Consider the following 22,500-nt stretch of genomic DNA (forward strand, 5'->3'; position numbering starts at 1 on the left):
GGACGGTTTATCTGTTCATCTCTCAATCATCATTGTATTGCATGTTTTAAAGCTACAGATCATAAAACTAAGCGTTTGACACTCATCTTACTCAGACTAATATTACTGGCAGATATTGATATTGATATGCAGTTTATGTCAGTATCTGCTGTCCTGTTATGAAGATCTCACTGATTCATTAGTGTCGTTCACTGACTCTCTGCTGGAAAGAAGAGCGACGGCATCTGAAACCCTTCTCGTGGAAAGCGCCGCATCACTATGAGCGAACATGAGTGTGAACCAATGAGACGTTACCTTCTCCAGCTGGGGTCAGGGGGCGGAGTCAGATACACCGCGCTGCTGTGGGAGTTATCCAGCTGGGGTCAGAGGTCAAGGTCACACAAACAGCACACACACACATCTGCATCATAATTCTACTCGCATTCTAAACCTCATGGTAAGAGATGAAGACCTGATTCCTCCTCATATCAACCACTCGCATTACTAATGAGAGGAGCAACGGGTCACAAAACTCACGCTTCGGATCATTTACGTTTATTTGAGCCACGGATCGGATCAGTGTTCGGATCAGCGAAGAAAAAAAAGAAGAATATATGAAGAGTTCAGATGCAAAAGCCTCTAAATGCCATCTGAAATTTTCTTATAGAATGATCATTTTTATCAAGCTCGTATATTTAAATTCAATAATTTCACTCAAATGGGAATGGAGATTACCTATTAATTGTCATTTAAGTGAAATTACTGAACTTAAATATACAAGCTTGATAAAAATGATCATTCTATAAGAAAATTTCAGATGGCATTTAGAGGCTTTTGCATCTGAACTCTTCATATATATATATATATGGGGGGGTAACTTTGCTTTTCATTTATTACTTAAAGCTCACTTGAAGTTCTTCAATACTACATCAAAAACTACTAGCCTAACTGATACAGTTCACACATTATTAAAAACAAGTGGACAAATTACAAGCAGAGATCAATACTAAATAACACAGTTGAAGTCTTAGTTCAGGTACAGAGATGAATAATAAACCCTAAATGTAAAATAACACTATTTGTTCATTGTATAAACTAAATATAGTTTCTTCTTTGTTAAAGCTGTATTTTGTTGTTTTATTAACATTAATGACAGACGACATCAGGAATATTAGGCTACTGTCACTTTAAGACCGAATAAACTGACAAACATCCGGTTTCTTTCTGTTCACTGACGACAGAACCGAGAAAACACTCGCCGAGACGGTGTTTAGACATCAGTGTGTGTGTGTGTCCGTTCAAGGGTGAGGAGACGCAAGAGAGGAACCAATACGCTGATTTCACGCAGCCGTTATTTTGAAATCGAAAGCGAGGCTCCGGTGGGAAGAAAACCGGAAGTGTCGCCTTTAATCACAGGAGAGTCGTGAATGCGATGGCGTATTGTTGTGTTTAATGATGTTGTGTCAATTCTAAAACTGTACATTTCTTTTATACTTTAGACTATATACAGTGAAATTCATTTATAAAAAAAAATTAAATACAATTATAATTCAAAAAGTAAAAAAAGAAGCAGAAATGAACTATATACATATCCTATATTGGATATTAACATCCAATAGTGTAAATCGCGGCAGCAGCTTCAAGTTGGTAGTCCAAAGGCATTGTTGTTTATCTTTACTTCCGGGGTTTTTCCCACCGGAGCCTCACTTTCGATTTCAAAATGGCGGCTGCGTGAAATCAGCGTATTCAGTGTTCGAGAGCCGCTCTCTCTCTCTCTCTATCTCTCTCTCTCTGCGAGTGTGTGTGTGTTTGATCAACAGCAAGGAGACGCAGAGGAACCAATTCAGTGTTCGAGAGCCGCTCTCTCTCTCTCTCTATCTCTCTCTATCTCTCTCTCTGCGAGTTTGTGTGTGTTTGATCAAGAGCAAGGAGACGCAGAGGAAACAATTCAGTGTTCGAGAGCCGCTCTCTCTCTCTGCGAGTGTGTGTTTGTGTGTGTGTGTCCGTTCAAGAGCAAGGAGACGCAGAGGAACCAATTCAGTGTTCGAGAGCCGCTCTCTCTCTCTCTCTATCTCTCTCTATCTCTCTCTCTATCTCTCTCTCTATCTCTCTCTCTGCGAGTGTGTGTGTGTTTGATCAAGAGCAAGGAGACGCAGAGGAACCAATTCAGTGTTCGAGAGCCGCTCTCTCTCTCTCTCTATCTCTCTCTATCTCTCTCTCTGCGAGTTTGTGTGTGTTTGATCAAGAGCAAGGAGACGCAGAGGAAACAATTCAGTGTTCGAGAGCCGCTCTCTCTCTCTGCGAGTGTGTGTTTGTGTGTGTGTGTCCGTTCAAGAGCAAGGAGACGCAGAGGAACCAATTCAGTGTTCGAGAGCCGCTCTCTCTCTCTCTCTCTCTGCGAGTGTGTGTTTGTCCGTTCAAGAGCAAGGAGACGCAGAGGAACCAATTCAGTGTTCGAGAGCCGCTCTCTCTCTCTCTCTCTGCGAGTGTGTGTGTGTGTGTGTGGTGGCTGTGCGCACTGATAACGTGTGAGTCTCGATTTTCGCCTCTTATTCTGCATTTAAAATTAATTGGCAAGACAAAACGCGTCCAAATGATAAACGTTCACTGTATGATGGTTAAATTTTGCAGTTAATCGGCGAATCACGCGAGCCGAAGCGTGTGGAGCTGATCCGTACGCATCACCATCACCTGCGACCCGTTGCACTCCTGCTATTAATGTCCTGCTTCCCCTGTTCCGGGGCACTGCTGACGCTGGCTTGCCTGAAGGATACGTGTCTCCTGTAGGGTCTGCTGGGAGAGATGAAGTGCCGGTCCCTGTGCACTCGCTCCACAAGTCCATGATGCCGAGTGGAGCGCCCGGAGTCCAGCGGAGAGTGGAACCCTGAGCCCTGAGACACACACACACACACACAGGGGTGTCAGATCCGTGATGAGCACACGTCTGAGTCCTGATGACACACACACACACACACACACCTGCAGTTCTGAGGCGCTCCTGCCGATCTGGTTGACGTTTGGCAGAGATCCGCCGTAATACGGGCCCTGAGATCTGGCCAATCGGACCTTCTGAGCCTGGACCTGCAAACAAGCACCAGACGAGACGTGTAAACCCTGATATCCCACAATGCAATGTGCTCGACTTCACCTTCTTCACATTTTCAGTGTGGAAAATGGACAGGAAGTAATTTACTTGAATCATAATTTGACATCCAGAAATGTGGGTTTCCCAAACTGGGTTTCGTGATTTGATGAAAATAGTCAATAATTATATCATAATGTCAAATCTAAATTTTACAATTAAAAACAACAAATAGAAAATTCATTAAATAATTAAAAGGTCAAATTAATCATTTAAAAATAAAAATCATCAAAAATATGTTACTAAAAATTAAATCATCAAAAATGTAATCATTAAAATTAAAACGAACAAAGAATTTTGAAAAAAATCATCAAAATAAAACATTTACTAAAAGTTAATCAATTGTTAAATTAAAATAAATCATTTGAAAAAGAAAAAACACTAATAAAACATTAAATCATAAGTGTCAAATTAAAATCGATCATTTAAAAATAAAAAAAAACACCAAAACATTTAGTACATTTAGTAAAGGTAACTTAATTATACAAGTGACAAATTAAAATAATTTTAAAATGGACAAATATTATATATTAATATGAATAAATAATTTAGAAAATAAAACACTACAGTTAATCAAATCATTAAATGTCAAATCAAATAAATAAAGTTTTAAAAAATCATAATAAAACACTTAATAAAAATGTGTAAATATTTTACAAATAAAAACATTCAAAATGAAACACTTACTAAAAAAGATGAAATATTTCGTTGTCATGAAATGTTTCGTTGTGTTGTCATGTGATCATTTACACACATCAGAGAACCGTAGAGGTGAAGGTGTGGTTCAATTACTGAAACTAATCTCAGGTGCTTCTTGAAAAAATCATTTTAGGTCAAATGTGTTCGGCTGACAAACAAGTCTGAGAATCGCTGCGTTTCCTGCTTCAACGAGGGCTAGCCTGGGCTAACGACTGCTTAACCCTGGGTTAAAGATACAGTGTGAAGCAATACAGTAAACATAAACTCTGAAGATACAGCATGAAACATGTTTACACATGCATGAGCAAAAGAGCATGTTTCAGGGTCAGAGGTCAACCTAATCACGATCAACCACAGTTTCCCCATCCAGAGAGAAGTGTGTGTTGACATGATTCGACCGCACACACACACACACACACACACACACACACACACGCACACACACACACACGCACACACACACACGCACACACACACACGCACGCACACACACACACACACACGCACACGCACACACGCACACACACACACACGCACGCACACACACACACACACACACACACACACACACACACTGATGCTGCGTCTCTGTTCTCCTGCTCACACAAGCCCTGGAAGTGTGTGTAGCAGAAGAGTACACTAGCTCTGGGACACACTATCCCGTCATACAACAACGTCTTCAACGGTTGCTCTCTCTCATCCTGACACTGTAAACTGGCCTGTCAATCATCTTGTCAAAGATAAAAATCATCCACACTTCATTTAATTTCATTTCCTACTGTATCGGAGAGAGATGCAGAGTCGCGGGTCTGTCATGCGGAGACTCTCCTCATATTATTAATGATGCATTTAAAAGTGAATGGCCAAACAGATCTTTATAAAAGTCCACACTGTTATTGCAGATGAAATATAACACGGATGATATTAAACTAATATTTTTAATCAGGTTAAACTTTGATTAGTCACTCAAACCTTTATCTAAACCTCTCACCGTCAGTCGCGCATCATCCGCCATGTTTGTAGTTTAACACTTTTAACTCGTGTTTGTAGTTCCTCCTCCAGAGCGCAGTGGGTTGTGGGTAATATTAGCTGTTATAATCAAAGAAATAATAAATACATAGACGCCCTATTGGCCGCTGGATCGTACGTCAACCTCGCCGCCATATTGCGGAGGGCAACTTTCCTTTTTCTTTTAATTTAGTACATTTTACAAAAATAAATATTTTTTGTATAAAATATTTTTTATATATATATTATATATTTTTTATATATATAAAATATAATATTGTATTAAATATTTTTTGTATTTACCATTTTTTTTGTTTTGTTTTTGTTTAATTAAAATAAAATAGAAAACACTTACTAAAACAAAAATGTTTGAATCAGATTAATTTGAAAATCAAAATAATACTCTTACTAAAAAATTCCATTATAAAATGCAAAATTAAAAGAAACCATTTTAAATAAAAATAATTAAATAAAACTAAAACATTTAGTCATTTAGCAGACGCCTTTGTCCGATGTTTAAATCTTACTAAAATGTAACATTTTAAAATATAAAATAAAAACCAAATCAAAATAATACACTTTTTATTTGATAGCCTGAATATAATTATTCAGATGATGAGGTGAAAGTGACGAGGGCATGACAGACAGGGTTTCAAAAGGTCAGGGTGACCAGCCCACATCAGCTTCACTAACCTAACCTCTGGCTCTGACAGGAGTTATCAGTGTGACATCTCTCACACACACACACACACACACACACAGAGTTATCATGGCACATGTCCAAAACATACCATCACACATTCTGGCACTGAACCTTGATAAAGTGAATTAGACATCAGACTGTAATTCTGCTGATTTCATATCTGTGATGTTTAAACGAATACACTGAGATTGATGTGTGTGTGTGTGTGCTCATGCTAATCTACTGCTAACCGCTTCCGGTCTGACAGACTAATCAAACTCACACACGTATTTAACGTTCTTTTAATGTCGTTTACCGTCAAAGTGTCTCTTCTAACATCTACCATATAATTAAAGTCTCTTTGACGTCTTTCCTTTACCCCATTTACATGATAACAGCGTTATTGTCATTAGCTTCCGTTAGCTAGCGCGCTACTACCTGCTCGCGCGCGCTCCTGCCAGCCGCCGAGCGCGCTCACGAGACGAGAGTAAAACACGGATTTGACGCTTTTCAGCGGGAACGTCGGACCCGCGATCCGGTTCCCGTGAGTGTGTGTGTGTGTGTGTGTGTTACCCGGGTGGAGGTGAGGTCCATCATGACCTGCTGAAACGCCGCCGTCTCCTCAGCCTGTCTCTGCGTGTGGAGCGCGATCTTCTCGCTGAACTTTCGCGGGTTTGAGGGAACAGAACCGCCATGATTCGGTCCCGGTGCCGGTCCGCATGATCCCGCGGAGGACATGATGATGATCGAACCCCGAACTCACATACAGACCCGAAGAACCGACACACACACTCACTGACAGAGAGAGACAGACGAGCCCTCTAGGGGCACGAGCGAGACTTACACGCGCACACACACTGTACACACTCAACATTCAAACTCAACACACACTGTACACGCTCAACATTCAAACTCAACACACACACACTGTACACACTCAACATTCAAACTCAACACACACTGTACACACTCAACATTCAAACTCAACACACACACACTGTACACACTCAACATTCAAACTCAACACACACTGTACACGCTCAACATTCAAACTCAACACACACTGTACACGCTCAACATTCAAACTCAACACACACACACTGTACACACTCAACATTCAAACTCAACACACACTGTACACGCTCAACATTCAAACTCAACACACACTGTACACACTCAACATTCAAACTCAACACACACACACTGTACACACTCAACATTCAAACTCAACACACACTGTACACGCTCAACATTCAAACTCAACACACACACACACTGTACACACTCAACATTCAAACTCAACACACACTGTACACACTCAACATTCAAACTCAACACACACTGTACACGCTCAACATTCAAACTCAACACACACACACTGTACACACTCAACATTCAAACTCAACACACACTGTACACACAACATTAAAACTCAACACACACACACTCAACATTCAAACTCAACGCACACACACTGTACACACTCAACATTTAAAATCAACACACACACACTCAACATTCAAACTCAACACACACTGTACACGCTCAACATTCAAACTCAACACACACACACTGTACACACTCAACATTCAAACTCAACACACACTGTACACACAACATTAAAACTCAACACACACACACTCAACATTCAAACTCAACGCACACACACTGTACACACTCAACATTTAAAATCAACACACACACACTCAACATTCAAACTCAACGCACACACACATAATATTGACACTGACGGACTTACAGCACAACTAGTATTGAAAATAGCGTTTTAATCTTTTTTTTTTACTTTTTATTATTTAATTAAATTGTAATGTGTGTTTTACTTTGTTTTTATTAGAAATCATTACTTTTAACATTGCTTTTTATGATTTAAGTTTGAGTAAGTTTTTATTTAGATTTTTTTAACCATTTTTATGGGTTGTTTTTCATTTTAAATAATTTATTTTAATTTTGCATGTAATTATTTTAATAAATTATTCATTTTTAATTTTGCTTTTAATTATGTAATTATTTGAGTGAGCGTTTCATTTTCTTTGTTTTTATTAATTTTTTTTCTTACTAAAAAATTATTATTTATAGAAAATTATTTCTAGACCTACAAAAGTAATGGAAGTTAATAAAATATTATAAATTTAGGAACATTTTTATAATGAATATACATTTTCCACATCAAGCTCTAAAATATTTTATTGGGTAGAAATCGCTATTTGTTGTGAGTAAAAAAAAATTTGAAGTCCCCCTGTAATCAATAATTGTATCCCTCAAAAATGACATATTAAGCATTTTTTCCTTGAAAAAAAGATTCTTCATGCCTTAAAATATCTTGAATGTAACTCGACACCCTCGCCTCATTTAGTATGCGCGGTTCTATGAATATGCAAATGAGCCCCGCCCCCACTCACTCACTCAGCTCAGAGATCCACTGGTTGACGATCACACGTTGATCTGATTGGTTACAAGGTAGTTTGTGACGTCAGAAACACCAGCGATTTCAAAGCGTGTTTTTGAGACTGTCTTTGGTTCACTGCAGTTTTAAGGAGGACATACTCAGCAATGCTGTCGACTTATGAATCTACACATGGTTTGTCTTAAAGCTGCCGTCGGCAAGTCTGGCAGATTGGGTCGATTAGCCAAAATTTTGAATGTTTACAACTCTCATGCCCCTCCCCACTACCAGCGAGCACCCTCCCATCGAGGTCGTGCTCGTCAGTGCGTCACTGTGCGTGTGTACCTGATTTTCTGTGAACGCGTCCGTCTCTTCAGCATCCATCAACACCATGGACTCGGAGGTAGGCTGCCCTGGCTAATCTATCCATAGATAGCAATAACCGAGGAATTGGAAGCTTGTTAGTAGATTTTCTCTCCGCCATCACGCTTCATGCAATCTCCAGGCGAACTTCAGGCGTGGCGTGTGCATGTGATATTAACGTGCGCGAGTGAGGGGGATCTGTGGCGTGTGCACGACCTGTGATTGACAGACAGATCTCACACCCCCCTGCGCTGATTGGACCCGATAATCCGGGAGCGGTGGATTTTTGCAAAACAAATAACACGCTCCAGGTGGAGTTAGAAGCTCGGGTTTTTTCTAAAACCATCTTATTTATGTTGTTCTGTCGGATTATAGTGTCAATGAATATGATCAAAAAAATGTTGCCAACGGCAGCTTTAAAGCAGATTAAAAACACCACATAGACACATAAACAACATTAAAAGCTGGATTTTAAATCCCTGTAATGACTTTTATAGTCATTATATTGCATTTTATATATATGTAGGGTATGTATATATAGCATATTTTCCAGGCTTTGCTTTGGAAATATTGTATTACTTACAGCCATGCCAACAAAGCTGGTAGGTAGGCCTACTATGATATTAGACTACATATCCTATAATAAAATATATTTTTATTCAAAGTCTGTCTGTCATTACTCTTTAGTCTGACACAAAAAAAAAAACATTAAAATCATGAACTCAAATGTCATTGTAAAAAAAAATAAAAAATGTTGTAACCCGAAAGGTAAATCAGACCTTTCGGGCTAGCCTAGCGCTAATAAGCCTTACGCCAGAATTATTATTACAACTAAATTGTCGTTTATTAAATAAGAAAACTAAATAATTGTGTAGATGATTTGCTTTGAATTTGATTTGATTTGATTTTGATTTATCAGACATTAGGCCGAAGTATTTTTATGCATACAGTGCAATCAGACCAATCAATCACTCGTTTACAATCAATCACTCATTCGTTTACAATCAATCACTCTTTACAATCAACCACTCGTTCGTTTACAATCAATCACTCCTTTACAATCAATCACAAACTCTTGTGATTGATTGTAAAGGAGTGATTGATTGTAAAAGAGTGATTGATTGTAAACGAACGAGTGATTGATTGTAAAAAGTGATTGATTGTAAACGAGTGATTGATTGTAAACGAGTGCTTGATTGTAAAAGAGTGATTGATTGTAAACGAGTGATTGATTGTAAACGAGTGATTGATTGTAAAGAGTGATTGTAAACGAACGATTGATTGATAGTAAAGGAGTGATTGATTGTAAAGAGTGATTGATTGTAAAGGAGAGATTGATTGTAAAGAGTGATTGATTGTAAAGGAGTGATTGATTGTAAAGGAGTGATTGATTGTAAAGAGTGATTGATTGTAAACGAACGAGAGATTGATTGTAAAGAGTGATTGATTGTAAAGGAGTGATTGATTGTAAAGAGTGACTGATTGAAAACGAACGAGAGATTGATTGTAAAGAGTGATTGATTGTAAAAGAGTGATTGATTGTAAACGAACGAGTGATTGATTGTAAAGAGTGATTGATTTTAAATGAGTGATTGATTGTAAAGAGTGATTGATTGTAAAGAGTGATTGATTGTAAAAGAGTGATTGATTGTAAAAGAGTGATTGATTGTAAACGAGTGATTGATTGTAAACAAGTGATTGATTGTAAACGAGTGATTGAGTGAAAGATGCTGCAGCCAATGAGAAGCCGGCGGGGGCTGCAGGACGACTCAACCTCCACGCACAGTTTTTAATGTTTTATCAGACAATAACTACTCAAGATTTTGCTTTAGTATAATTTTCTGGAAAATTAGGGCCGGATTCGGGATTCGTCATGACGTCTGGTCACCCTAGATAATACAGATGTGTTTGCTTGTATTTAATGTTGTGCAGGAATACAGAATCTGATCATATGTGTAAAAATACTGTAGCTCTTTGTATAATAGCCCACATTAATATAAAACTGCCTAATAGAGATTTAAACTAAAGCAAACACCAGAAAATGTAAAAAAAAATATCTATGAAGACTTTATTCTGTGCATGAGCTCCAGTAAATAAACGAGTGCTTTCTGACTATATTGAAATGTTGTGTATTTAAAGGTGCAGTCTGTAAGAATGACAGCTAGTGGTGGAAATAGGTACTGCAGGCCAAATTCAAAATATCAGAGATCGTTGTTTCCCCGCCTCCTCAGACTCGACGCTCACGAGGGATGCCAGTTTGAGGACACGCAACAGGAACGAGCAAGGAGATTTAAGTTGATGAGTTTATTTATCCACGTTTTAATATGCTCTCGTTCATAGAGATTTTTAAATTAATACTTTTTAGGTTGGGTAGAATCTGCAATCTCTGACCCAGTTTGTTTGCTGGCTACAATACGCTGTGTTTCCCATCAACTGGCATCCCGGGGTGTCGGAATACTATTGGCTGAACTGGCAGTGGGCGGAGTCACACAGACCAAAACAAAAACAGACAGACAACATGGAATGTGTGAAATAATACGTACTGGTTGTAGTGTTTTTCAGAGAAACCAATATATGAACTTAGCATGTTTCCTATATCTGCAAACATATTATGGTATTGTATACTTTAGTAGAGTGATAAAGCTACATTCAGCACCTTTAAAGCACATTTTCTGATCCAAGCGCTCCGATCAGACTTTACAGAACAGAACGGCAGTAACCAGAGCAAATCCCGTGAGCAGGAACGTGACTTTATGGATGCGATGCTTCGGAGAGGCCGATTCCTGCCACAGCAGACCAGCGATGCAGATGTAGATGAAGATCCCGGACGCCAGACCCTCGACGGCACATCGAACCAGCTGACCTGGAGCGCTGGGATTCATCCCGACCATTCCCATCCCCATCCCCATCCCGATTCCCACCGGACAGGAGAGGGAGAACAGAAAGAGGCATCCGGACGTCACGGCCTGACGGAGACCGTAGTGGTTCATCCGTACGGAGAGACTGAACGCCACGATTCCCTGCCGGAGAAACAGCGTCACACAAATCTGTGGGATTAGTTCAGGAACCGGCTTGGATCCAGCACTCAGACCCTCGACCAGAGCACACACACACAGGCAGAACACCAGGAGAAACACACGCAGACCAACGTGCTCCGGAGAAGAGGATCCGTAGGTCTCGGAGAGACGACGGGAACACCCGGAAGAATCCCGACTCTGGGTCATGTGAGGGTCTATGAGCGCCTGTTTCTCGAGGGATTCGTCGGCCCCGGAGAGACGATGGGAGCACCTGGAAGAATCCCGACTCTTGGTCATGTGAGGGTCTATGAGCGCCTGTTTCTCGAGGGATTCGTCGGCCCCAGAGAGACGATGGGAACACCCGGAAGAATCCCGACTCTTGGTCACGTGAGGGTCTATGAGCGCCTTTTTCTCGAGGGATTCGCAGCCCATCGGATCTCGGAACGCCAGCAGCATCTGCTCCAACACGAACACCAGAAGGAATCCCATGGACATGAGGAACTCGGCCAGCGGGAAATGAAGCTGCAAAGACAGAGACTCTCATTAATCACATGTCTAACATCTGAGAACGTTTTAACTCCTCGTTTAGTGGTAATAGAGAACAAAGGTTTACAAATGAAACCCTCAACATGCATTTTTATTATCTATAGTGGCGTCATGAGGGCGTGTTCTAGAGGGCAGACACAGCGCCCTCCGGTGGCCTGGAGCGAGACTCTCTTTCCCGCCTGAGAGCGTCAGCTAAGGAGACAACAGTGGGAGTGAGAAACTGCTGATGGTGTGTGTGGCTGGGGAAGGACATGTACCTCTGAGAAACAAAGAAGATTTAGTTGTTTTGAACTAAGGATATTTAAGTAGTAAACCTTTTTGTTTGATTATTAAACACACCTGCATCCTTAAGAGACTGTTGAAGCTGTGTTTTCTGGGAACTTGCACAAACTAAAGATCCTGAATCTCTCATGCTGTCACATATGGTGGAGAGTGCGGGTAGGTGGAAGACTGCTGATGATCCAGAGTGACGTGAAGGACCTCACTAACCTGTTCTCTAACCTGTTAAACAATGATAGAGAGCAATAAAGTGCAGCAGCAAATCCAAGCTGCCTTGCTGGAGGAAGAAAAGCGGGCTAATAACCTTAAAGTTAGAGAATTGGAAATGAAACAAGCCCAAGATGTTAGCAGGACACAGGCTAGGGACTTTATTCCTAAAATGGGAGAGATTGATGATGTCGTAGCTCACTTGCATGCCTTTGAGACACCATTTTTATCTGGAGAGTCACAGAAAGCCTTCCTAGATCTAGACCCAACATTGGCCAATAGTTATGACTCCTTCAAGAAAGAAGTGTTAAGTTGTAGTGGTCTTACAGAATCCGGGAGGGCCTAAAGGTTCCATGCCTGGTGCTTCACGACAGAATAGCCTCCACGTACACAGATGCATGGATGAATGCGTATGGCAGAGAAACGGTTAGAGCCGCTCGGCAACAGAAGTTGTTGATTCATTGGTGGACAGATTTGAAAGAGCGCTACCCCTGAAGCTCAACGATTTGCCTGAAAGGAATAACCCAAGTCCACCCCAAGAAATGATAGAAGTTGAAAGAGACCAAGCCAGTGCAGAAATGCTGAACACGCAGTTCCCAACCAGTGCAATAAAAGTTGTTCCCAAGATCCCCTTCTCCCAGATGGGCTAGTCCACAGGGGAAACGGTCCAGCCACAAGAATCCCAAGTCGAAACCACATTGTATAAACTGAGAATGTGTTACAAGTGTGGGGAAGTAGGACACTTATCCTGGCAATGAAATCAGACAGATGAGTCTATGACATGCCCTGTCTCAGTCAATAGTCAAGATGTAGAGGCATTACTGGACTCTGGAAGCATGATTACACTGGTGCACAAGTCCTCGGTCAACCCAAAGCAAATCTCACCAGTTTGGTGTGTGCATGGTGACACCTGTGCATACCCCACGTCTGCAGGAACACTAGTCACGATGGTGCCAACTGAATGACCCTTCACTCATTAATGCTTTAAAAAAGTTGTGGAAGGGGTAGATACCAGTAATCTTCCAATAATGAACCCATATTTTGCAATCAAGAATGGGTTGCTCTACCAAATAAAGAAAGAGGGGGAGGAGACTATAGTTTCTTGTGCCTCAGACCCATAGGGCCACAGTCCTGCAACGAGCCCTCACTCATCTGCTGACCCATAGGGCCACAGTCCTGCAACGAGCCGTCACTCATCTGCTGACCCATAGGGCCACAGTCCTGCAACGAGCCGTCACTCATCTGCTGACCCATAGGGCCACAGTCCTGCAACGAGCCCTCACTCATCTGCTGACCCATAGGGCCACAGTCCTGCAACGAGCCGTCACTCATCTGCTGACCCATAGGGCCACAGTCCTGCAACGAGCCGTCACTCATCTGCTGACCCATAGGGCCACAGTCCTGCAACGAGCCGTCACTCATCTGCTGACCCATAGGGCCACAGTCCTGCAACGAGCCGTCACTCATCTGCTTAGGGCTGGAAAGACCAAACAAAGAGTGTTAAAACGGTTCATGGTGTGCAGAAGGAAGTAGAGAATTACTGCCGTAGTTGCCCGGAGTGTCAGCAGTCAGCTCCAAAACCTAATTTCCGTAGTCCCTTGATTCCTTTACCCATCAACGAAACCCCCTTTGAGAGGATTGGGATGGACGTTGTGTCTCCCGAGGAGTGGCAGGGGTCATCAATATATTTTGGTGATGGTAGACTATGCAACCCGCTACCCTGAAGCGGTGCCATTAAAGGGATGGTTCAGAGTAAAATCAACCTAGGGTCCTTTGCACCATGACCCCGAGCCAAACACCCCCCAGAAGCCTTTTTCCCCTTGGTTGAACATTATTAAAGCTAGAGCTTATTTAGAGATATCAGCCGGATGGTTTAGTGCAGGCGCTAATGGATCCAAGGTTGTATCTGGTAAATTACCCCACTAATAATGCCCAGAATGGCACCAAACTTCTACAGTCGTACAAATAGGTTATGTACTCATGAAACGAGGCATTGGAAAGTTAAGTACATCAGGAGTTTATTTAAATAACACTTGCCTGATGGCAAATGCTACCGCTAACCCGGACGTCGACATCAGTTCCGATATTTGGGAAAAGCACGTAAAAGTCCTGGCAGAAAGTGATGCATAAGGATGTAGTGTAGTGCCACTTGTAAGATTGACCGTATTTCATTTTCGGTCAAATTGCCTTTTGAATGGCAGTGCTCGGGGCACGACTATGATAGCATCAAAAAACGCTATTTCTAAAACACTAAGAAGGCTCGACACAACATGAAACTGTGCCGGAAGTATCACCAGGGGCTCTACACATGAACTCCAGCACTGAGAACATTGTTTGTGTACACAGAGTTTACTAAAAATAAATGATTCTTGAGCATCAAATCATCATATTAGAATGATTTGTGAAGGATCATGTGACCCTGAAGACTGGAGTAATGATGCTGAAAATTCAGCTTTGATCACAGGAATAAATTACACTTTACTATATATTCACATAGAAAACAGATGATTTGCATTAGAATAATATTTCACTGTATTTTTTATCAAATAAATGCAGCAGAAGAGACTCTTTCAAAAACATTAATAAATCATACCGAGCCCAAGCTTTTGAACACTATATACTGTACACTCACCAGTACAATTTGTAAATGCACTTAGTCACATACTTTGATTAATTATTAATAATAATAATAATAATGATGATAATAATTAATGACTGACCGCTAGGCCGAGCCGGCTGAAGGTTTCTCTGGCGTGGGTCAGATAATCGGGCAGCAGATCCAGCAAACATGAGCAAAGAAACACACCGTCAGACAAACATGAGGCCAGACTCATGACTCCGAGCCGCACACCTGAGTGACACACAGAGAGGATCATGGGACACCGACACACAGAGAGGTTAATGGGACACCAACACACAGAGAGGATCATGGGACACCGACACACAGAGAGGATCATGGGACACCGACACACAGAGAGGTTAATGGGACACCAACACACAGAGAGGATCATGGGACACCGACACACAGAGAGGTTAATGGGACACCAACACACAGAGAGGATCATGGGACACCGACACACAGAGAGGTTAATGGGACACCAACACACAGAGAGGATCATGGGAAACCAACACGAGAGCTTTAGCTTTACTAACTTTCTGTAGACAAAGAATCTCAGTACTCGTGCTCATTACTGTACTGTTAGCAAAAAAAAAACAAAAAAAAAGTAATTGTAATTAGTGTACACTGAGGTATTACTTGCTATACAGAATTAATTCTATTAAAGGACAAAAGATATTTTGAAGAATGTCGGTCACCAGTTGATGGACCCGTTTACTTCCACAGTATTTATGTGTATGAATCGCGATTAATCGCATCCAAAATAAAAGCTTGTGTTTACATAATATATGTGTGTGTGCTATGTATAATTATTTTGTATATATAAATACACACACATGCATGTATATATTTAAGAAAAAATTATTATTTATATATAAAATATTTATATTTAATATATATAATATGAATTATTTATAAATATGTCTACAGTATACATGCATGAGTGAGTTTTGTAACGATAAAACATTGCCCAGTACTAATATGGGGAAATATATACTGAATTGTTCATTTGCAACAAATGTAATATACTTTTTGAGGATTCTTTTCATTAATAAAAAGTTCAAAAGAACAGCATTTATTTGAAATAAACATTTTGTGACGTGATAAATATCTTTACTTTCACTAAAAAGTACTACGGAAGTCAATGGAGTTCATCAACTGTTTGGTTCCCGACATTCTTCAAAATATCTTCTTTTGTGTTCAAGACAGAAACTCACACAGGTTTGAAACAACTCGAGGGACAGTAAATGATGACAGAATTTAGCCTAATTTTTTAGATGAACTATCACTTTAATTTGAAACAGTTACGCTGCACTGATTGATCACAGAGAGATGATGATCCTGAGGTTCACCTGCAGCTCGTCTGATCACACACACCGGGCCGAAGCCACACAGAAGACTGAAGCACAGCATCAGAGTCAGCATCTCCAGCTCGAGTCCACAGCCTGGCTCCAGCAGGGGAAAGCACACAGTCACATATTCCCCACATGTTACTACTTTTCACAATATAATCTGGTTCTTGATACATTTTTATGGTTCTATTATCGAAGGACTTACCAGTACACATAAACTGAAGCAGATTATCTGAGTTGTTTGTGTTGCAATGCTGGATCTATCCTACATTAAACTTCTCTTCATGATTCAAACAAACACTAAACGAGACTGAATCATAAGCGTCCGCCAATAACTTTCCACACGTCCTGAGTTTTGTTCGTATTTAACATGTTATAAGAACATCACTCGAGCTGATCGTGGGTTTTTCTTGAGGTTTGTTCCCGTAAAGCTGCACTTCTGGTCCTGCTTTCGGGAAGCGGACAGTGAGTCACAACATGTTCCAAATCTGATTCATTTCAGTGAACAATTCAGTGAACGAGTCAGTGGACGAGTCAGTTGCGTGAACGATTCGGATTGATATTGTAACATCCGATTCATTAAAGAGATCCGGCTCAAAAGAGTGAATCACCTGCGAAACGGGCATCAATATGAGTCACTCACAGCTGTCTACAACTTGTGTAAACCTGCACAAAGAACATCACAAACATGAATTAAATGCCTGAAACCAGTGATTTGGGCATATACACTGAATAACTTCTGATATACACGGAATACTTGTATTACAGAGGGCGCTATATTTAACCAAAAACTGTCTTTCAAACAAAAAACATTAAGTCGCTTTGCTGTGTAGCCTATAATGTTTGTACGCGTCACTGATAATGGAAACCACCCCCAAAATCTCTATAAAATTATTTAAAATCATTTATAAGTAATTACAAAGAACGATTGTGATTGGTCCATCCATCCTGACTAGCGTGGAGAAAAGTAACAGGGATCACGTGACTGTACGTGTCTCTAACATGGGTCTGAAAAACATTAGCGACACTTTAAAATACTTTGAAGTAAGCAAATACTTCATATAATATACTTTAATATATTGACAAGTAAACAAAAAAAATAGTTTTTAACCTCACTTCATGCGGAGGCGCGTGATGATGTGCTATTGGTCAGCGTCTTTCCAGAGCCCCGCCCACACGCCGAACGCGGATGTGAATCACACTGAATCAAATGAACCAGAAGATCCGGATCCACACAGGGAAATATCCGCGTATGCTCGCATAATAAACCGAACACGCGTGTGTGAAGGATGCGAGAACCCGATATAGTGTCCGAGGACGTCAGATCCACCGAGCGAGTGAGTAAAGCGTGCAGATAACACGAGAAACGCGGTTTGTTTACTGTGATTGATTGACAGCTCAACACACAGACACATCATCAGCTGTTGTTTATGCTGCTGTAATCTAATCTTCATATGTGCACTCCGCCTGTTTAATAGCACATGCTGATATTCTATCTATTCCGTTTGCAAAGCTAGTTTAGTGAGTGTATAGAACTAGAGAAATGGGTCTCTTATTATATGTGTGTGAAGTCCAAACCCTACCAGGATGTCCACATCCTCCCACAGACAGACAGGTAGAAGACAGACAGGTAGAGCTCGTTGAACCTCACGTGTCACTCCTGCTGAAACAGGTTATTTACTTCTACACTGTTAAAAATGTCATTTATTTACAGAAAACCTCTACTTGTTAAGACACTGCAGGTCAGACCATTGCGCTGCACTATCCATGCACTGGTCAGTTTTGAGGTCTGTTTTGCTTCCATAATTCACGACTAGTGGGCTGAAATCATCCGAAATGCACTTTGAGGTGTTTATTTTATTGCACTTGATATATTTGCGTCTGTAGATCTTTAAAGGCGGTGAGTTTGAGTTACAAATCTCCACTTCAGCAGCTGTACACACCAGACTGTACATACTGTATATACTCAAGATTTGCTCATATATCATTTGCATGATTTATACAACATTTTACCACTAAAAACATGGTGAAAATATATTTATTTGCAACCGAGTGATCCAGAATCCCTTCAAAGCATTTAATATGTCAACAAAATCAAACAAGAATCTCAAAACTGGCTAATTCCAATGTTCTGGGAATTTATGCAAATTAGTGCATATTTAATTAGATCATGCATTATTTGCATATTTAACACTTGTGCCGTCCTTATTTGTGAACCACACTCATGTTCCTTAGAATTATGAACCTGGCTTTATCCAATGTTCTAGGAATTTATGCAAATGAGTGCATATTTAATTAGATAATGCCTCATTTTTATATTTATTTATTTTTATTTTTATTTTTATTTTTGCCCGTCTGTATTAGGATGCTGAGGAGGCGGTGGAGAGCGGGCTGATCCTGGATGATGGAGTCCTGTACTCGGAGGACTGGAGCGTCGAGCCGCGCTGTGTGAGTCAATCACACACACACACACACACACACACACACACACACTCTCTGGCTGAAAGGGTTAAAGCCCCTGATCATAGTGATGTGGATGTTTGCAGAAGCTCTGCTATTCAGACACTTTATACAATAGATCGCTGTTTTACAGTATTACCTTTTTTTTTAAAACAGTGTCTCTTTCAATTACAATTACAATCAGTCTCTACTATAAAGCAGCTCTCCAGTGTGTTCGTTTTTACTCGGGTCTGACCTCAAAGAAGGCGGAGCCTCAGAGCCACACCCACCTCTTACATCATCACCGTGGACCAATGGGAGTTCGGAGGTTTCCAAAAAAAACTTTTTCAGAAACTTTTTTTCTGGACTTTAGTTTGAAATGACGTCACACCAGTTTGTGTTTCGATTTCACTTGAAGTATATCAGGCCCTTTAATGCATAAAAAAAAAGACTATTCTGTCTTTATTTACTTCATGATGTTCCAAACCTGTGTGCGGTTCAATTTTCAGTGGAAAACTTGTATTACAGGTTTTCTGAAATGTTATGTTGTCTGTTTCACTGACAAAAGAAAGTCACACAAGTTTGGAACAATATGAGGGGGTGTAAATTATGACAGAATCTTTATTTTTGGATGAAGTCCAGATTGCAAAAGTGAATGTGACATGTGTAACCCATCCAAGACACAGCACACATGTTAGGAGCAGAGAGTAGTGAACACACTCACTCACTCGCACTCAATCACACTCACTCACTCACACACACACACACACACTCACTCACTCACTCACTCACTCTCACACACACACACACTCACTCACTCTCACACACACTCCCTCACACACACTCACTCACTCTCACTCACTCACTCACTCACACTCACTCACTCACTCGCACTCAATCACACACTGTCACTCACTCTCACACACTGTCACTCACTCACACACACTCCCTCACTCACTCTCTCACACACACACACACTCACTCTCACACACACACACACACACTCACTCTCACACACACTCACTCTCACACACACTCACTCTCACACACACTCACTCTCACACACACTCACTCACCCACTCTATCACACACACACACACACACACACACACACACACACACACTCACTCACTCACTCACTCACTCACTCACTCACTCACTCACTCACTCACTCACTCACTCACTCACTCACTCACTCTCACTCACTCACACACACTCTACACTCACTCACTCTCACACACACTCACTCTCACACTCTCTCACACACACACACACACACACACACACACACACACACACACACACACACTCACTCTCACACACACACTCACTCACTCTCTCACACTCACACACTCACTCGCACTCAATCACTCTCACTCACTCACTCACTCACTCTCACTCCCTCACACACACTCACTCACTCACTCTCACACACACTCCCTCACTCACTCTCTCACACACACACACTCACTAGAGCTGAAGATCTTTGCCCGAACCCGATGGGACCCGACGGGTTTGGTCGGGTTCGGTCTTAATTTCTATTATTTTACACGGGCTCGGGCCGGGCTCGGGCTCGCGCTTCGGGTTGCGTGGTAAATGAGCGGTCAGGTGATGTGTTTAGATTAGCGTGAAAATGGATCTTGAGGAGGTGAAATGGAGGCTGGTCTCTGGAGGACTTATTTTATTTCTTTGTTCCAACTTCCAAGTGGCCTCTAGCCTCCGTTAGTCATGAATAAATGATGTTAAAAAATGTATAAATTACTCCTTTTTTTTACGAAAGACAAAGCTGTGTGCGTGCGGCGCAGTCTCTTTTTTCCTTTCTCTCCCTTTTCCGCCGAGTGGTGCGTGTGCCGGCTCGCGGTGTGAAGCGCGTGTCCGCGCTATTCTCCGACACTCTTATCACTGCTGATAGACGGCCTTTTGGACAGTCGGGCTGTAAACGGGTTCGGGCTTTTAAAAAGCTGTCAATCAAAATGTACTTGTCGGGCTCGGGCCAAGCTCTGTCGGGCTCGGGCCTTTTCGGGCCGAACTTTTAAGGCCCGATTACAGCTCTAACACTCACTCTCACACACACACTCACTCACACACACACACACACACACACTCACTCTCACACACACTCACTCACTCTCTCTCACACACACAAACACTCTCTCTCACTCACTCGCACTCACTCACTCACTCACTCACTCACTCACTCACTCACACACACTCACACACACACTACACTCACTCACTCTCACACACACTCACTCTCACACTCACTCACTCACTCACACACACACACACACACACACACACACTCTCACTCACACTCACTCACACAAACACACACTCACTCACTCACTCACTCACTCACTCACACTCACTCACTCACTCACACACACTTACTCACTCACTCGCACTCAATCACACACTGTCACTCACTCTCTCACACACACACACACACACACACACACACACACTCACTCGCACTCAATCACTCACTCACTCTCACACACTCACTCACTCACTCACACACACACACACACGATCTGCAGTCTGAGCTGTTCTGACTCGCTCCTAAACCATCACTGTCTGTGTTCCAGAGTTTGAATGACAGTGAGTCTGAGGAGGTTCTGAACGCCATCAACCCAAACGAGATGTACACGTCAGCGCTGTCCGAGAGCGACAGTGGCCTGTCTGAGGACCAGTCCGACGAGCAGAACCACAGCGTGTATCAAGTGGTGTATGACATCAGCGGTGTGGGCGGAACCAGCGCAGAGCAGCAGCCACCACAAATGATCTCCATAGAGCTGGGTGAGCACTTCCTGTTTCAGTCTGTGTCATGTGACCTGAGAGAGCGACAGAGCCCGCCCACTTTTTCAGCGGCTTTAATTCTGGAAGTATATTTCCTATAGAGGTTTAAAAAACGTCTTTAAGAGTTAGTTAGTTAGTTAGTTAGTTAGTTAAGAGTCCCATAAAGTTAGTTAGCTTAGAGTCCCATACATTTAGTTAGTTAGTTAGTTTAGAGTTCCATTAAGTTAGTTAGTTAGTTAGTTAGTTAGTTAGTTTAGAGTCCCATACATTTAGGCCTGGTTTCACAGACAGGGCTTAGACTAAGCCAGGATTAGGCCTTAGTTCAATTAGGACATTTAAGTACCTTTTATAAATGTGCCTTAGAAAAAAACATTACTGATGTGTATGTTGAGACAAAACAATGACACTGACATATTATAAGATACGTCTGTGCAAGTTGCTTTCAGTTAAAACAGCCCAAACATGCATTTTAGTCTGGGACTAGTTTAAGCCTCGTCTGTGAAACCGGGGGAAAGTTAGTTAGTTAGTTTAGAGTCCCATAAAGTTAGTTACTTAGTTACTTAGTTTAGAGTCCCATGCATTTAGTTAGTTAGTTAGTTAGTTAGTTAGTTTAGAGTCCCACAAAGTTAGTTAGTTAGTTAGTTAGTTAGTTAGTTAGTTAGTTAGTTAGTTAGTTAAGAGTCCCATAAAGTGATTTGAGGAAATTGCAGGAAGTGTCAATTTGAGTCTCTTTACAAGTAATCCACATGTAATTCACAGGTAATCTGCATGTAATCTGCATGTAATCAACATGTGCATGTAATCTGCATGTAATCTGCATCTGCATGTAATCTGCATGTAATCTGCATGTAATCTGCATCTGCATGTAATCTGCATGTAATCCGCATGTAGTCCGCATGTAGTCCGCATGTAATCCGCATGTAATCCGCATGTAATCCACATGTAATCCACATGTAATCATGTTCTC

General features: G+C 41.3%; 3 protein-coding genes across 8 annotated transcripts in view; 1 reads left to right on the top strand and 2 right to left on the bottom strand.

Moving 5' to 3' along the window:
* The window catches only part of LOC309483431 (CREB-regulated transcription coactivator 2), a 32,415-nt gene extending 26,026 nt beyond the window's left edge, over nucleotides 1–6,389 (bottom strand). For all 5 annotated transcript variants that reach the window (XR_014200563.1, XR_014200564.1, XM_082149255.1 and 2 more), the window contains exons 1-4: nucleotides 6,084–6,389; nucleotides 2,959–3,060; nucleotides 2,754–2,870; nucleotides 295–356 (exon numbers count right to left, since the gene is read on the bottom strand). Coding sequence is in view for 3 of the 5 variants with exons in the window: in XM_082149255.1 (XP_082005381.1) it covers nucleotides 295–356; nucleotides 2,754–2,870; nucleotides 2,959–3,060; nucleotides 6,084–6,248 (446 nt within the window). In the remaining 2 variants the exon portion in view is untranslated. The remainder of the gene's footprint in view (nucleotides 1–294; nucleotides 357–2,753; nucleotides 2,871–2,958; nucleotides 3,061–6,083) is intronic.
* A 3,932-nt stretch (nucleotides 6,390–10,321) lies between these two features.
* On the bottom strand, nucleotides 10,322–16,888 carry slc39a3 (solute carrier family 39 member 3). 2 transcript variants are annotated; one of them, XM_082149280.1, is made up of 4 exons: nucleotides 16,501–16,888; nucleotides 16,296–16,392; nucleotides 15,047–15,177; nucleotides 10,322–11,816 (listed from the first exon to the last, which is right to left on the bottom strand). In XM_082149280.1, the coding sequence occupies exons 2-4, from the start codon at nucleotides 16,366–16,368 to the stop codon at nucleotides 10,968–10,970; spliced, it is 1,053 nt and encodes a 350-aa protein (XP_082005406.1). In that variant the 5' UTR covers nucleotides 16,369–16,392; nucleotides 16,501–16,888; the 3' UTR covers nucleotides 10,322–10,967. The 2 variants fall into 2 exon arrangements, with proteins under 2 accessions (XP_082005406.1, XP_082005405.1); XM_082149279.1 differs by having other exon boundaries at nucleotides 16,296–16,388; nucleotides 16,501–16,878.
* A 585-nt stretch (nucleotides 16,889–17,473) lies between these two features.
* The window catches only part of creb3l4 (cAMP responsive element binding protein 3-like 4), a 12,026-nt gene continuing 6,999 nt past the window's right edge, over nucleotides 17,474–22,500 (top strand). Inside the window, exons 1-3 of the mRNA XM_082149278.1 lie at nucleotides 17,474–17,632; nucleotides 18,660–18,743; nucleotides 21,323–21,533. Of these exons, the coding sequence (XP_082005404.1) occupies nucleotides 17,585–17,632; nucleotides 18,660–18,743; nucleotides 21,323–21,533 (343 nt within the window). The 5' untranslated portion in view covers nucleotides 17,474–17,584. The remainder of the gene's footprint in view (nucleotides 17,633–18,659; nucleotides 18,744–21,322; nucleotides 21,534–22,500) is intronic.

The sequence above is a fragment of the Leuciscus leuciscus genome, assembly GCF_965113295.1.
Source record: "Leuciscus leuciscus genome assembly, chromosome: 20".
NCBI classification, from domain to species: Eukaryota; Metazoa; Chordata; class Actinopteri; order Cypriniformes; family Leuciscidae; genus Leuciscus; species Leuciscus leuciscus.